A 13,778-nucleotide genomic window follows, 5' to 3' on the forward strand; every position below is an offset into this window, starting at 1 on the left:
GAACAGGCATAAAAGCCCCAATAAAAGCCTGCTCTCTCCAGCCAAAGAGGAGAAAAGGGGCAGCACAAGGCAGAAAAGTATCCACAATAACCACTCTCTTCCAGCCAAACAATCCACGGAAGACCGGCCTAACCGCCACCCAGGCCCCTGTGACTGAGCTGGAGCCCAGGCTTCCACCCATGTTGGGCTGTAATGAGGCGCCCCAACACCCCCTCCAGTGGTGCCACCAAAGGCTGAGAAGGGGGCCACGCCCTTCTTCCCTGCCAGCTGGTAACGAGTGTCCCGCACCACCCTTCTCGCTCCCATTTCCCGTGTGGTGTCTGTGGAGAAGCTACGCTTCTACCACTGACCTGCAGTCATGAAGCCACTGACTGTGTATGTTGTCAGTGGATGCCATGTGGGAACTCCAAGGCACCCCTACCCCTAATTGGAAGCCCAGTGGGGACCTAAAACTCCCACCCACACCCAGCAGTAATGAGGAGCTTGCTTCCCCTGTGTATCAGCAGAGGCTGAGTGGGGACCCAGCCTTAACTCCCTTCTAGGGGTAATAAGGTGGCATCCTACTCCTTCCCCTGTTTAGTATCACAGTAAGACAGTGAATACAGAAAGTTTAAATAACATCTAGAGTCTTACAATACTCAAAATGTCTAGGCTTCAATTGAAAATCACTCACTTTACCAGGAATGAGGAAAATCTCAATTTCTATGAAGAAAAGACAATCAATTGGTGCTAACACCAAGATAACAGAGATGTTAGAATTATCTGACAAAGATTTTGAGAGAGCCATCACAAAAATGCTTCCACGAGCAGCTATAAAAACTTTTAAAACAAATGAAAAAGTAGTGTCTCAGCAAAGAAAAAGAAACAACTAAATAGAGATATTAGAACTGAAAAATACAATAGCTAAAATAGACTCAATAGATGGACTCCACAGCTTCATACACATTGCTAACTGCATTGAATTAAAAGTGCAGGTAGAATATGTGGTCATGGCGAGAGATGTGACTTAATTTAATATTTATGTTGTAAAGATTTTGCCCTGAGATCAAACCATCTTTTAAGCTTATTATTATATTTTGCTGTTTGAAGGATTACTATGGAGAACAATGATATTGGATGTTTACAATATGCATGCAGGTATTTGGGCTTTAACTCTGAAAAACTTCAGTGCATCAGTTGGAAACCAGCCTAATGTGTGCTCATTATGAGGTCATTAAAAAAGGTGCTATAAACCAATCTGCTGGGTTAGGAGGAGTGTCATGGCTAGAACATTAAAAGGCTGTGTCTCTATACCATGCTGATCAGGGATCCAGTTCATTTTACCAGGTTTTGGGGGGATCACTGTTAAGTAGAATACATACAAAGAAAATTCACTATGGTAGCAGGTAGTCTGGAAAACTTGTCTAGTGAGAGATGTTTACAAAACCTGGGATTATTTAGTATAAAGATGTTCTGGACTTGCTGTGTTTATGTATTTGAAGGGGTTCTTGCTTAGAAAAGAGATTAGTCTCCTGTGTTGCTCCAAATAGGTAGTTCATATATTAAAATTTTATAGGGTAGTCAGTAGCAATTATAGGAAGGTATCTTTTTAAAAAAATATTTAGTTTTTGGCTATAACTGAAGTTTTGTTGTCTGTAAAACAGTGTTTGATATTGGATGTTTTTAAACCAGTCTAAAATCCACCTCTATGGATTGTATTGGTATTGAATCAAAATCAAAAGCAGGAATTAAATGTGTGTGTGTGTGCGCGCACGCACACGTGCACTTATGGTGTTTGGGTAAAGCTGCTGACAATGCTTCTTCCTGATGTCACTGTAAGAGCCTGGACATGATCTCCACTAGTCCCAGGTGGGGGCCTAACAACCTCCAAAGCCCAGTATGTTTAGAGAGTGGCCACCCTGTGCATTATCTCTGAGAAATCCATATAGCTAAAAGCATTCAATTAATCCACTGTATACCCTTTGCCCTTTCCCCCTTCTTGAGTCCTTCTTTCATAAACGAATGTGTTCTTTCCTAATTTCCCTGGACAGCAAAGTCTCTCTGACAAAGGCTGATGAAGGTAGAGCAGGATTCTCTGTCTCTGCACCTGGAGGTTGGACCTGTGGGGGTGTCGTTGGCCACTGACCCTAATGTCCCCCAACAATGGGGTGCTTCTCACCTCAGCAAGCACTGCAACTTTCCTCCAACTCCTCATCCCCAGCCTAGAGGGTCTCTTTTGTGTTCACCATAAGTTAGGTTTACAGCCAGAATGAATAGCCTCTTGGCAGTCACTCTGCAAATGTACCAATTAACCTACCTGGCTTATCTGGAGCTCCACACTACACCACCACTTCACCCTCTGTATTCCCTGAGGACTTCTTGGCTTCTGCCTACCCTCTGAGCTCTGGAGAGACATTCTCCTAAAGTGCTTGGAGGAAACTGATCAGACTAAACACTTGACATTTTCTACTCATCCTTTTGGAGCAATCAACTCCAGGCCTCTTAGAGGGAAAAAGTCAGGTCAGGAGCAAAATGCATGTGTTTGCATAAGTGTGGATAGCTCAGTGTGTGCCCTGGTTCTGTAACTGAGGACAAGCCTAACTTATTCATTTACAGCTTCTTTTATTGCAGAAAAAGGAATGGACATGGGATGAGAGCAAGATGCTGGTGATGCAGGACCCCATCTACAGGTAAGATATCACTGAGCGCCAGAGTCCCCCTGCCCTCTCCTACAGCCAACCCTGTCAGGCTGGTGGATCCAGGCAAATTTAAATAAACTTCTGTGCTTTTCCCTCCTGAGACCTGTTGCTTCCATTAGGTGCGAGTACAAGAAGTAAATCTGCCTTATCATTCTGGTCATGCTTGATTGCATTAAGGAAGCTATGGAGTATTTCTGCTTGATGTTTAATTTAAACCTCTCGGTTGTAATTGGAGACATTTTAAATTTGTGCTAGTGTTGTCCTAACTGAAATTCTAAAATTGCATATATATTGATCGAAATAAGAAAACTGGGTTATTCCATCACCCTATGCTAACAATTTCCCACAGTTATCTCTTCCACCTCTCTGCCCCTTCAGAAATTGAGCATAGTAATAAGAGCTTTGTGATCATGCAGGAAATTGAAAGTCACAAATGTATCTCCAGGTCTGAATGCTTTTGTATCCCCAAAATTTGTATGTTGAAATCCTAACCCCCAAGACAGATGGAATTAGGAGTTCAGACCTTTGGAGGTGATTAAGTCATGAAGGTGGGGCCCTTATGTTTGGGGTTAGTGACCTTACATTATAAAAAGAGGCCCCAGAAAACTAGCTAACCCCATGGTGATGTCCTTCCCCTATGGGAAGACACAGCTAGAAGGCGGGCCCTCACTAGATGCCAAGTCTGCCAGCACCTTAATCTTAAACTTCCCAGCCTCCAGGACTGTGAAAAATAAACTGTTATTTATAAGCCAGCCAGTTTCTGGTATTTTATTATAGTAGACCGAACTGAGACACACCCAGAAATTGCTTTTACAAGGAGACTGGTGTGATTCCTCTAGAGATTAGATGGCTGCCAGCCATGTGTATTGTCCTGGGCAGAAGAATATCATATAGCAAGAACATATAGAAAGCCAGGCTCTCCCAGGAACCATGGCAGGAGCTCGAGTCGTGGGTGTCATTCTTGTGTCCTGGATCTCTGCAGACCAAGCCCCACCTCCTTCCTGTTTTCCTTATTGGGAGAATGGCCATTTCTTTAGGAATTTGGGGACCTAGATTTAGGTTTTGATTTTGTCTGCTTTCAAATTATTGCCATGCTTTTGTTGACAAAGTGGATAAGTGTTGGAACTCAACGTATGAAGTTGGTAGCATGGTGGCCCTGCCTTTTAAAGAGCAGATGCTTGTGAAATGGAATGTCCATTCCTCCAAACAATGTGCAGGTGTGAAATACTCATGCCAGGTACTGTGCTAGGTAATTTCATAGATTACTAAACTAAATGAGTTGCAGTCCCTTGTTCTCAGGGAGTTTTAGACTAGTGGGAAATGGACAAGTCACTGAGGTATAAGATAGTATGTCTGACAAAATGAATTTCTCCCTCTGTGTTCCTGTAGTACTGTTTAATGTTTTTTGAAATAGTTGTTATGGTGTTTCTGTTACTTTCTTAAAAAACAAATGTCAGTTTTTTGCCACTAGCCTGTTAGGTTCTTGAGGGAAAACTCTATGCCCTTCTGCTCACTTTTGTATATCTAGCGCCACACCTGTGTCGGGCCCAAATGAAGCACTTAATATATGTGCAATGGGTGAATGGATAAATGCATTGACTTAATATCTGAAAATTAACGTAAGTGTTATGGTGATTCACCGAAGGGAACAATTATCTTCTACTTGAGTGATGAGAAAAGGCTTTAAGAAACAGATTACATCAGAAGCTGCCTTGAAGAATGTGAATGGACAGGCCTCTATGATATGCATTTTGTAAAAGGAAGAGTTTCTTGGCTTTATTTTTTTAATGCTGGCACCATATATGGAAAAAAGTGACCTCCTTATGGATGCTGATCATGTGTCTGAGTTCTGCCTTTTGCTGGTTGAAAGAAAGGACTTTCCCCAAAGTTTTCACGTATCCCAAGTAAGCTGCTGACTTTGCTTATTTTTAACAGCTTCATTGAGGTATAATTGGTATGCAAAAATCAAACATATTTAAAGTTGAATAATTTGGTGAATAACTCTCAGTCAAGATGGTGAACATATCTATTTCCTTGTGCTTTTTTGGAACCCTTCCCTCTTCATTTCTCTCCCATTTCATCCCCAATCTCAGTCCCCACATTCCCAAGCTACCACTGATCTCCTTTCTGTTACTGATGAGTTTGCTTTTTCTAGAATTTTGTATAAATAGAATCAACAGTATATCCTCTTTTTTGGGAGGAGCTGGCTTCTTCCACTCAGCATAATTTATTTTGAGATTCGTTCTTTGTCATTGCATGTATCAGCAGTTCATTCCTTGTTATTACGGAACAGTGATCTGTTTTATAGGTATATCACAGCTTGCCTAGCCATTCATGTGTTCATGGACATTTTGATGGCTTCCGGTTTGGGGTTATTACTATTAAAGCATCTATGAATGTTCGTGTAATGAACATCTGTTCATTATGTTCAAGTCTTTGCGTGGACATACGCTTTTATTTTTCTTGGGTAAATACCCAGGAACAGAATGGCTGTGTCATATGGTAGGTATACATTTAACTTTTAAAGAAATTGCCAGATTGCTTTCTAAAGGGATACTATCGGTGATGTACAAGAGTCCCAATTCCTCCGTATCTGCCAACATCCAGAATTGTCAGTCCTTTTAATTTTAGCCCTTCCCATATGTGTTTATTAATATCTCATTGTGGTTTTAATTTACATTTTCCTAATGACTAATATTGAATATCATCTTTTTGTTTGTTTTGAGACAGGGTCTTACTCTGTCACCCAAGCTAGAGTACCATTGATGTAATCACAGCTCACTGCAGCCTCAACCTTCTGGGCTCAAGCAATTCCCTCACCTCAGCCTTCTGAGTAGCTGGGACTACAGATGTATACCATCACACCCAGCTAATTTTTAAATTTTTTGTAGAGACAGGGTCTCACTATGTTGCCCAGGCTGGTCTTGAACTGTTGAGCTCAAGTGAACCTTCCACCTCAACCTCCCATAGTGCTGGAATTATAGACATGAGCCACTGCAATCAGCCTTCTCTTGATCTTACATGGCATTTGTATAAATATATTTTAAGCATCTGTTCAAATCTTTAGCCCATTTTGTTTTCATAATCCTGAAAGTTCTTTATAAATTATGGATATAATACTTTTTATCAAATATATGATTTACAAACAGTTCCTCCAAGTCTGGCTTGTCTTTTTTTTTTTTTTTTTTTTTTTTTTAATAGTGTCTTTTAAAGAGCAAAAGTTTTAAATTCTGATGGAGTCTGGTTTGTCAATTTTTAAAATTTTATTGATTGTGCTTTTGGTGTCATAGCTAAGAAATCTGTATGTAACTCAAGGTCATAAAGATTTTTCTGTTCTCTTCTAAAGCATGAAGTTTAAATTTAGGTTTTATGTTTATGTGTATGATCCAATTTGATTCAATTTTTTATATGGTATGAGGAATGGATTAAAGTTCTCCTTCTCCTCCTCCCCCTCTTCCTTCTCTTCTTCCTTCTCCCTGTTCCTGTCTCTTTCCCTCCCTCTCTGCAAATGGATGTCCAGTTGTTCTAGCCCTATTTGTTGAAAAGACTGTTCTTTCTTCACTATAGTGCCTTTACTAAACATCAGTTATCCATATCTGTGAAGTTTATTTCTGGACTCTTTATTCTGTTCTATTTGTCTAATTGTCTGTCTTGACACTAGTACCACGCTGTCTTGATTACCATAGTTTAATAATTCTTGAAATCAGGTAGTAATAGGCTTTTTTTCTTTTTTAAAAAAGAAGTTTTTATTCAATTAGTATTAGTATAATATGTCTTTTCCCATCCATTCACTTTTAAGAAGAAACATTAGGGGGGATGGGGAAAACCAAATACATTTTAAATGTTAAATGAATTTTTCTTTGGCCTCAAAACTCACACAGTAGGCTCTCTGATTGTTGATAGTCTTGTGGATGTCTTTCTAGTCTATCAAAATTTAGCAACTTGTGCTTAAAAACAAAGAAATAAACTTTAGCCACTGTGTTTTCAGTGTCCTGGGTACTTTTTAAAATATATTAAATCGTGATGTTTTGGTCTGTGTACATGTGAATTTTTATATCTGTGTGTGTGTGTGTGTGTGTGTGTGTGTATGAGGACTTTTTTCTAAAATATGTATGGTCCATTTTATCATGAACAAGGATATTTATTATCATGATAATATGGTAACATTTACAAATGAGCTTTTCATGGGTGCAGTTATTTTTCTGCCCTTACGGGACCACTCTGGTTTGATTCACTAGCTCTGCTGAAGAATACATATAATTGTTTATGGCTTCATGAAACACTGGCTTACTGAAGTGTTCACTTTAGACGAATGAATTTTTTATTTTTTATTAAGTCAAAATTTTTATTTAAATCTTTTGCATTATTCACATAGAATAACAGAATCATGTATTTTTTAATTGTGGTGAAATAAATATATGTAACATAAATTTTGTCATTTTAACCATTTTTTAAGTGTACAAATCAGTGGCATTAATTACATTGATAGTCCTATGCACCCATCACCACTATCTGTTTCCAAAACTTTTTTATCACTCCAAACAGAAACTCCATGCCCATTAAGCAGTAACTTCCCATCACCCCCTTCTCTTAGCCTCGGTCACCTCTAACATCATGAAATCTTAAGAAGTTAACAACACTATAGTGGACATCTGAACCAATTTCTCTTTTTTTTTTTTCAGTTTATCCTTTATTACAGTATACCTCTTTATCACAGGAAGTGATTCACTATTACAGTGTTCTTCATTAAGCAAGAGTAAATTTTTTATATATATAATTGTTTTCCATTTGTCCTAGCTCTTATCTCTGGAGCCACAAATATATAGATCTTATTTCTCTTTTAAGTTAACCCAAGTTCTTGAAGCCATTCTTACTGTATTTTTCTAGACTTATTAATTTCATAAAACAGTATTTCCTCTTTAAAATGTTAGAGTTTAATAGAATATCCCAGATATTCTGTCTTACCAGTGTAAAATGTGGAAGACATATTTTTACCCCCACAATATGAAGTTGTACATTCATGTTGTATGAATTAGATCCAGTGTCATTTATTTGTTTAGCAAACTGTGTTTGATCCTAGGTCATAGTGGAATTGTAGTTCAGACTCCTTGGGATGTTAACAGTAATTGCTTTTAATTCAGGTTTTACTCATTCTTTATTTCTATAGGTTTCTTTGTTTTTTAGCCTAAATACAAAACTTTACATATATTAATGTTAAATTAAATGTAATTGATTTGAGGCTATTCTTCAGTTTTTGAATCCTTGTGAATCAGGATTTCAATCAGAGAAGCAGGATGACTGTGAGTGTACTGTAATAAGGAATTTGCTATAGGATTTAGACCTATACAATTTCAGTAGGAGCTGGGAAGTACAAGGTCTGGAAAGACTCAGAGAGCAATTATTAACCAACCCTGGTGTGGGTTGTGAGTCAGAATGTGCAGGAAGCCAGGCACATCCGTGTGCTAGGTTACAACTGCAAAGTGGACAGGGCAGAAGTCTCCGGAAGGCTGTTCGTTCTTCGTGGCTACCACCTTTGAGTTTGCAGTGAAGTTTCTGACAGTGAGCCTGAGTTCACTGTTGTTCAGCAGGGCTGATTGTCATAAAGGAGAGCTCGATGCCAAGCTAGGTACAGGGGAAAGTGAGGACAAACTTTAAAAAAACAAAACAGCTCCCTGGCACCGTGACGTCCATTGTTTCCCACCTCTAGCCAGTTATGACCTCCAGCACATAATAGCTGCTGCTTCACTTCCACTTCCCAAATCTCCCACAAATTTTTCTTATGGGCAACCCTAAAATAGGAGAGGGAATGCTGAGACACATAGTTCTAGCCTAGGTGAGTTGACTCAGTGTAAAACCACCACATCAAGTTCTAGTAATAGGCTAACTCTCCCTCCGAGTTTTTTGCTAAGGGCAGCTTTAATAAGAGTAGTTTCATCAGTCAGCGTGGTGGCTCACACCTGTAATCTCAGCACTTTGGGCAGCTAAGTCAGGCGGATCACTTGAGGTCAGGAGTTCAAGACCAGCCTGGTCAAAGTGGTGAAACCCCATCTCTACTAATAATACAAAAATAAGCTGAGTGTGGTGGCAGGTGCCTGTTAATTCCAGCTACTAAGGAGACTGAGTCAAGAGAATTGCTTGAACGTGGGAGGCAGAGGCTGCAGTGAGCCAAGCCTGGGCAACAGAGTGAGAACCTGGGAGGCAGAGGCTACACTCCAGCCTGGGCAACAGAGTGAGACTTTGTCTCAAAAAAAAAAAAAAAAGAAAAAAGCATAGTTCATAGTTTCATCCAAGTCACTGATAAGGCTGTTGAATAGAACAGTGGTAGGCCTGGAAAATAGAGACTTTGTTTTTTTTCTCTTTTATTCATTTTGGATTTCCTTTTCTTTCTTAACTGCTTATTCTGCTCTTTCTGGCTTCAAGGGCATGCTACCTAGAAAAAAATAAACTAAATAGTATTGGAGTATTTGTACTGTTATAGAAGTCACTGTGCTTTTGAGTTTCAGTTTTCCTGCTTTAGCATCCCCTGTCCTAGTCTTACTGGTGGACACTGATGGAATTAACATGTTTGACTAAATTAGTCCCTAGGCTGTTTATGTTCCTTGAAATGAGTGAATAGACTAACAAACAAAAATCCTTTTTAAAACCAGAGGGAGTAAACTAATCTGACCTGAAGTGTTCAGGAGCCAGAATGGAAGTAATTCTCCAGTTATGAGTTTAAATGATCAAATTAGGAGTCTCCATTAGGAGTTCCAGCCAGTCTCCAGAAATGGTATCAGTTAACATCCAAATAATGACATGATTAAGAATTAGAAGTCTATTCTAACTTTGGCTTTCTACATTGATCTGTTCTGATTTTGAGCAAGTCAAAGATAAATTATTCAGGGCTAACTAGAGAAGGGAAGAAGGGTTGCGTGGAGAGGTAATGTGCTTTGTTGTTCATTGTAGTAGGCACTAGGGGAAATGCTGGTATATCAGCCTGGGTCCAATTAAGAGACAGAAACCACACAGTGATTTAAACAGAAGAAATTTATTATAAAGAACTATTAAACTATAATAAAAGAGTACCTACAAAGTGTAAAGAGGAGAGTACGCAAGGCAGCACAAACTTGGAAGGTAGATCCCTTCCCAAGATGCCCTTCAGACATTAATGTAGAAGGTATGATTACAGCTACTGATGGTAGAGAAATTCACTGGATTGCCTATGTCAGAGCTGGTCCCAACTGCAGGGAGAACAGAAAGCAATCCTCCAGGTCTTGGGTGCAGGTGGTCTGCCGCCAGTGGGTGGGCACACAGGTGGAGTTGGGGTATGGCTGTGGGTGAGAGACATAGAGTGTGCAACGCCTACATCAGGATAGCTGTGGAAAACAAACCTGGGTGGCAGGGGGAAGGCTAGCAGAGAAAGTGAGAGCATCACTGTGGACAGGAGGCCCAGAACACCTAGTATGTGCTTTAAGAGGGCTGTGGGGAGGTGATCACTAGGCTGGACTGGTGCTGAGTTCACTGAGGGACATGTGTTCTGGGCATGCATACCACTGGATGTCCTCATATCCACACCACTGACGGGCTGTGTAGCAGTCGGACCAAGAGAAGCCCTTTCATTCTGCAGTGTTTCTCCTCCATTCTGCAGAGGAATCTTACCATCATGCTGCTGTACAGGAGATGTACTTAAAGGAATTCCGTCTATTACCACAGAGCTTGTATTGAAAGGTAAATTTGGAGTTGAGTAGCAATACATTGGTACAGGTGGTTACTAGAACACAGTCCTACTCTCAAGGAATATGGTCAGATAGAACTTGGCATGCATTACTTCAGTTAATCCCAACAACCCTGAGTGGTAGAATGGTAGAATCTATCATTCTCATTCTTAACACAGAAATTAAGCTTCAGTGATATTGGGCAGTCTCCCCATGGTCACACAGCTGCTGTGTTGTTAGAGAGCTGTCTGGCACTCACACTTTTGCCCATTTTGCCCTCTGTACTCACACATTTTGCCCTCTGTACTCAGTGCTATCCACCTCTAAAGGTGCCTCATTCATAAGCTTGCATGTTCTGTTTTTGTTATAAAAATTATATATGAAAATACAGGACAAACTACATTTTAAGGTAAATGGGGATTTGATAGAGCTATTCTGTGATATTTGGAATTTCTTGGGAAATCAGGACACCCATGTAGTATATTTCACTTAGTTAACGATCAAGAGTTTAAATGATCAAGATGAGCAAGATTTAGGAAAGATGGGTATGCTGAGATTCAGGAACCACATCGAACTACAAGCAAGGTAAACAAGAAATCAGTTCTTAAACTCTAGACTCAGTAATGAAATGACAGAATGTTAAAGACAAAGATTTTAAAACAGCTGAAGGGGAAAAATGTAGTCTACAAAGACAATTTTTTGATGGCAAAAAAATGTAAGACAGAAGACAGTGAATTATCTTTAAGAATAAGCTTAGAAAGAACTCCTTAAATACCTTTTTATTATGGAAGTAAGGTAGAAGAAATCCTGAGCAGCTTTTGTAAAGACTGGAAATAAATGAAAAGGGCATCCATCCTTACAGGAGAATGAGTAGTTCAGAGTATAGACAGAAAGAAAGGCTTGCATTTATCAGATGGAAGAGGTGGTGACTCCTGCAGAGCAGTTTCAGTAGAGAGGTGGGGACAGCTGTTTAGTTACTTGGTAGTGAAAGAAAGGAGAACCATGGTATGATGAATTTACAGCTTAACAGTGAGATCAAATAAATATATATTTTAAAAAGAGGAGCTAGTAATACCCTTATAAAGGGATGATGAAAAGGTCCTATGGGGATAAAGATGGAAGGTTTTTAAAGTATGTGTAATTTTAAGCATTATTATTTCTTCAAAATGTGCTTATGTACAATCCTGACCTGGGATACATAAGTAGAATCATAATTATGATATAAGGGAAATGCTAAAATAATTTAGTCACTGTATTGTTTTGTGGAGCCAAAAAACACTCCCAAGATTTAAGGAGTCTTAAAGATACCTCTCCAAAGTCCATGCTGTCCCTCCAAAATCAGAGACCTCCCAGACAGAGATTACTCTATATCTTCCCTTCTTCCACATCTTCACATGCCCCAAGCTCCAACTCAAATCCTGGAATGCATTCCCTTTTCTCCATTCCCGTTAGACTCTGGAAGGGGTCCAAGGCACAAAGGGTCATAAAAAAAATCAGAGAAGGAGGTGTACCCTGTTCTTTGCTTATGATACATACATGTCTCTTTTGCTCTCTGTATGGTTTATAAGTGATGGAGTGACATCTGCCCTTCCCCTTCCCCTACTGTTTCTGTAAGGATGAGTGTTTTCTCTTCCTTCAGCCTCCCATTGCCTAAGGTTTCTGAGCAGCCTCTGCTAAACTGAGAAAACTGATCATCAGGGATGCGGAGGCAGCGCAGCCTATAGATCTCTTTCTAACTTCTCATATCATTTCTGGGTCAGCCCATCTGGCGGATATGAGTGTCCATCACTCTAGTCATGAGTCATGTTTCATGTAGAATTGATGTTTTTATTTCCTCCAGCTTCAAAACCTTTCATTGCTACTGCCTTTTCATACATATGCATGAGTAGGAATTACCCAATTTTATGCATGGAGAATCTTATGAACTAAGAAGGAGAAGGAAATACCATTCATGCTGTCTGGCTTCTGTTAGTTCCCAGGGCTACTTAGCAATCCCTTATTCACCCTGGTAGATGATAATACCCATCATAATGCCCTATCAACCCTGTATACCCTCACTTTCCATGGGTGACCCCCAACACCTCTCTGAGATTCCTCAGCTGTCCTCTCCTCCCTTAGAATCTCTTAGTGTCACTGCCAACTGTCTTTCTGTTCACTGCCTCTCTCTCTCTTCTGGACCCATCTTCGCTTGTTTCTTCAGCACCTTGAGCTGTGAACTATGCTCTGTCTCTCTGTCTTCCTGGACACCCTCTTTCTCCCTACAAATATGTTCAGCTCTCTCCTATCTTTTTTTTAATCCTGCTAAGCCCACCCAAGAGCCCGTCATCTGTTAACCCTCCCTTTATTCCAAAGCCCTGGGTATGTCATTGTCAGGGCCACCATCTTGCAGGTCCTCATGGCCTGGTGTTGCTTTCCACCACTTACTTCACAGAAATGGCTCCCTCCATGTTTACACCTGCATGCCCCACACCTCCAAACACACCAGCACATTCTTCTGTTCTTCTGCATTGCCCTGCAGTATCATCTACCACTTCTCATTTCTCCTATTTCTGTTTTTTGCTTCCTTCTCTTTTGTTTGCTTTCAACCCTACATATTTATATATATTCTTTACCTTTCCTGAAGGGAAAATTCTGGGTTGTAGTGTTTATCGCTCCTTATAAGGTGCAAAAAGTCCCTTGTGCTTAGTGAGTCTTAGTAAATACCTACAATGGATGATGAGTCTCTAGCAAGGGATTGATGACTTATAAATCATTGAAGGCATGGTGGCTCCAAGTCATATGTACATATTTTCTTTTTTATTATTATACTTTAAGTTCTAGGGTACATGTGCATGACGTGCAGGTTTGTTACATATGTATATATGTGCCATGTTGGTGTGCTGCACCCATCAACTCGTCAGCACCCATCAATTCATCATTTATATCAGGTATAGCTCCCCAATGCAATCCCTCCCCCCTCCCCCCTCCCCATGATAGGCCCCATTGTGTGATGTTCCCCTTCCCGAGTCCAAGTGAGCTCATTGTTCAGTTCCCACCTATGAGTGAGAACATGCGGTGTTTGGTTTTCTCTTCTTGTGATAGTTTGCTAAGAATGATGGTTTCCAGCTGCATCCATGTCCCTACAAAGGACGCAAACTCATCCTTTTTTATGGCTGCATAGTATTCCATGGTGTATATGTGCCACATTTTCTTAATCCAGTCTGTCACTGATGGACAATTGGGTTGATTCCAAGTCTTTGCTATTGTGAATAGTGCCGCAATAAACATACGTGTGCATGTGTTTTTGTAGTAGCATAATTTATAATCCTTTGGGTATATACCCAGTAGTGGGATGGCTGGGTCATATGGTACATCTAGATCTAGATCCTTGAGGAATCGCCATACTGTTTTCCATAATGGTTGAACT

General features: G+C 40.0%; 1 protein-coding gene across 1 annotated transcript in view; it reads left to right on the forward strand.

Annotated features, from left to right (window-relative positions):
* The window catches only part of LOC111525043 (carboxyl-terminal PDZ ligand of neuronal nitric oxide synthase protein-like), a 357,456-nt gene that overhangs the window by 264,081 nt on the left and 79,597 nt on the right, over positions 1 to 13,778 (forward strand). The window contains exon 4 of the mRNA XM_023190355.3: positions 2,611 to 2,669. Within this exon, the coding sequence (XP_023046123.1) occupies positions 2,611 to 2,669 (59 nt within the window). The remainder of the gene's footprint in view (positions 1 to 2,610; positions 2,670 to 13,778) is intronic.

The sequence above is a fragment of the Piliocolobus tephrosceles genome, chromosome 1, assembly GCF_002776525.5.
Source record: "Piliocolobus tephrosceles isolate RC106 chromosome 1, ASM277652v3, whole genome shotgun sequence".
Taxonomy (NCBI): domain Eukaryota; kingdom Metazoa; phylum Chordata; class Mammalia; order Primates; family Cercopithecidae; genus Piliocolobus; species Piliocolobus tephrosceles.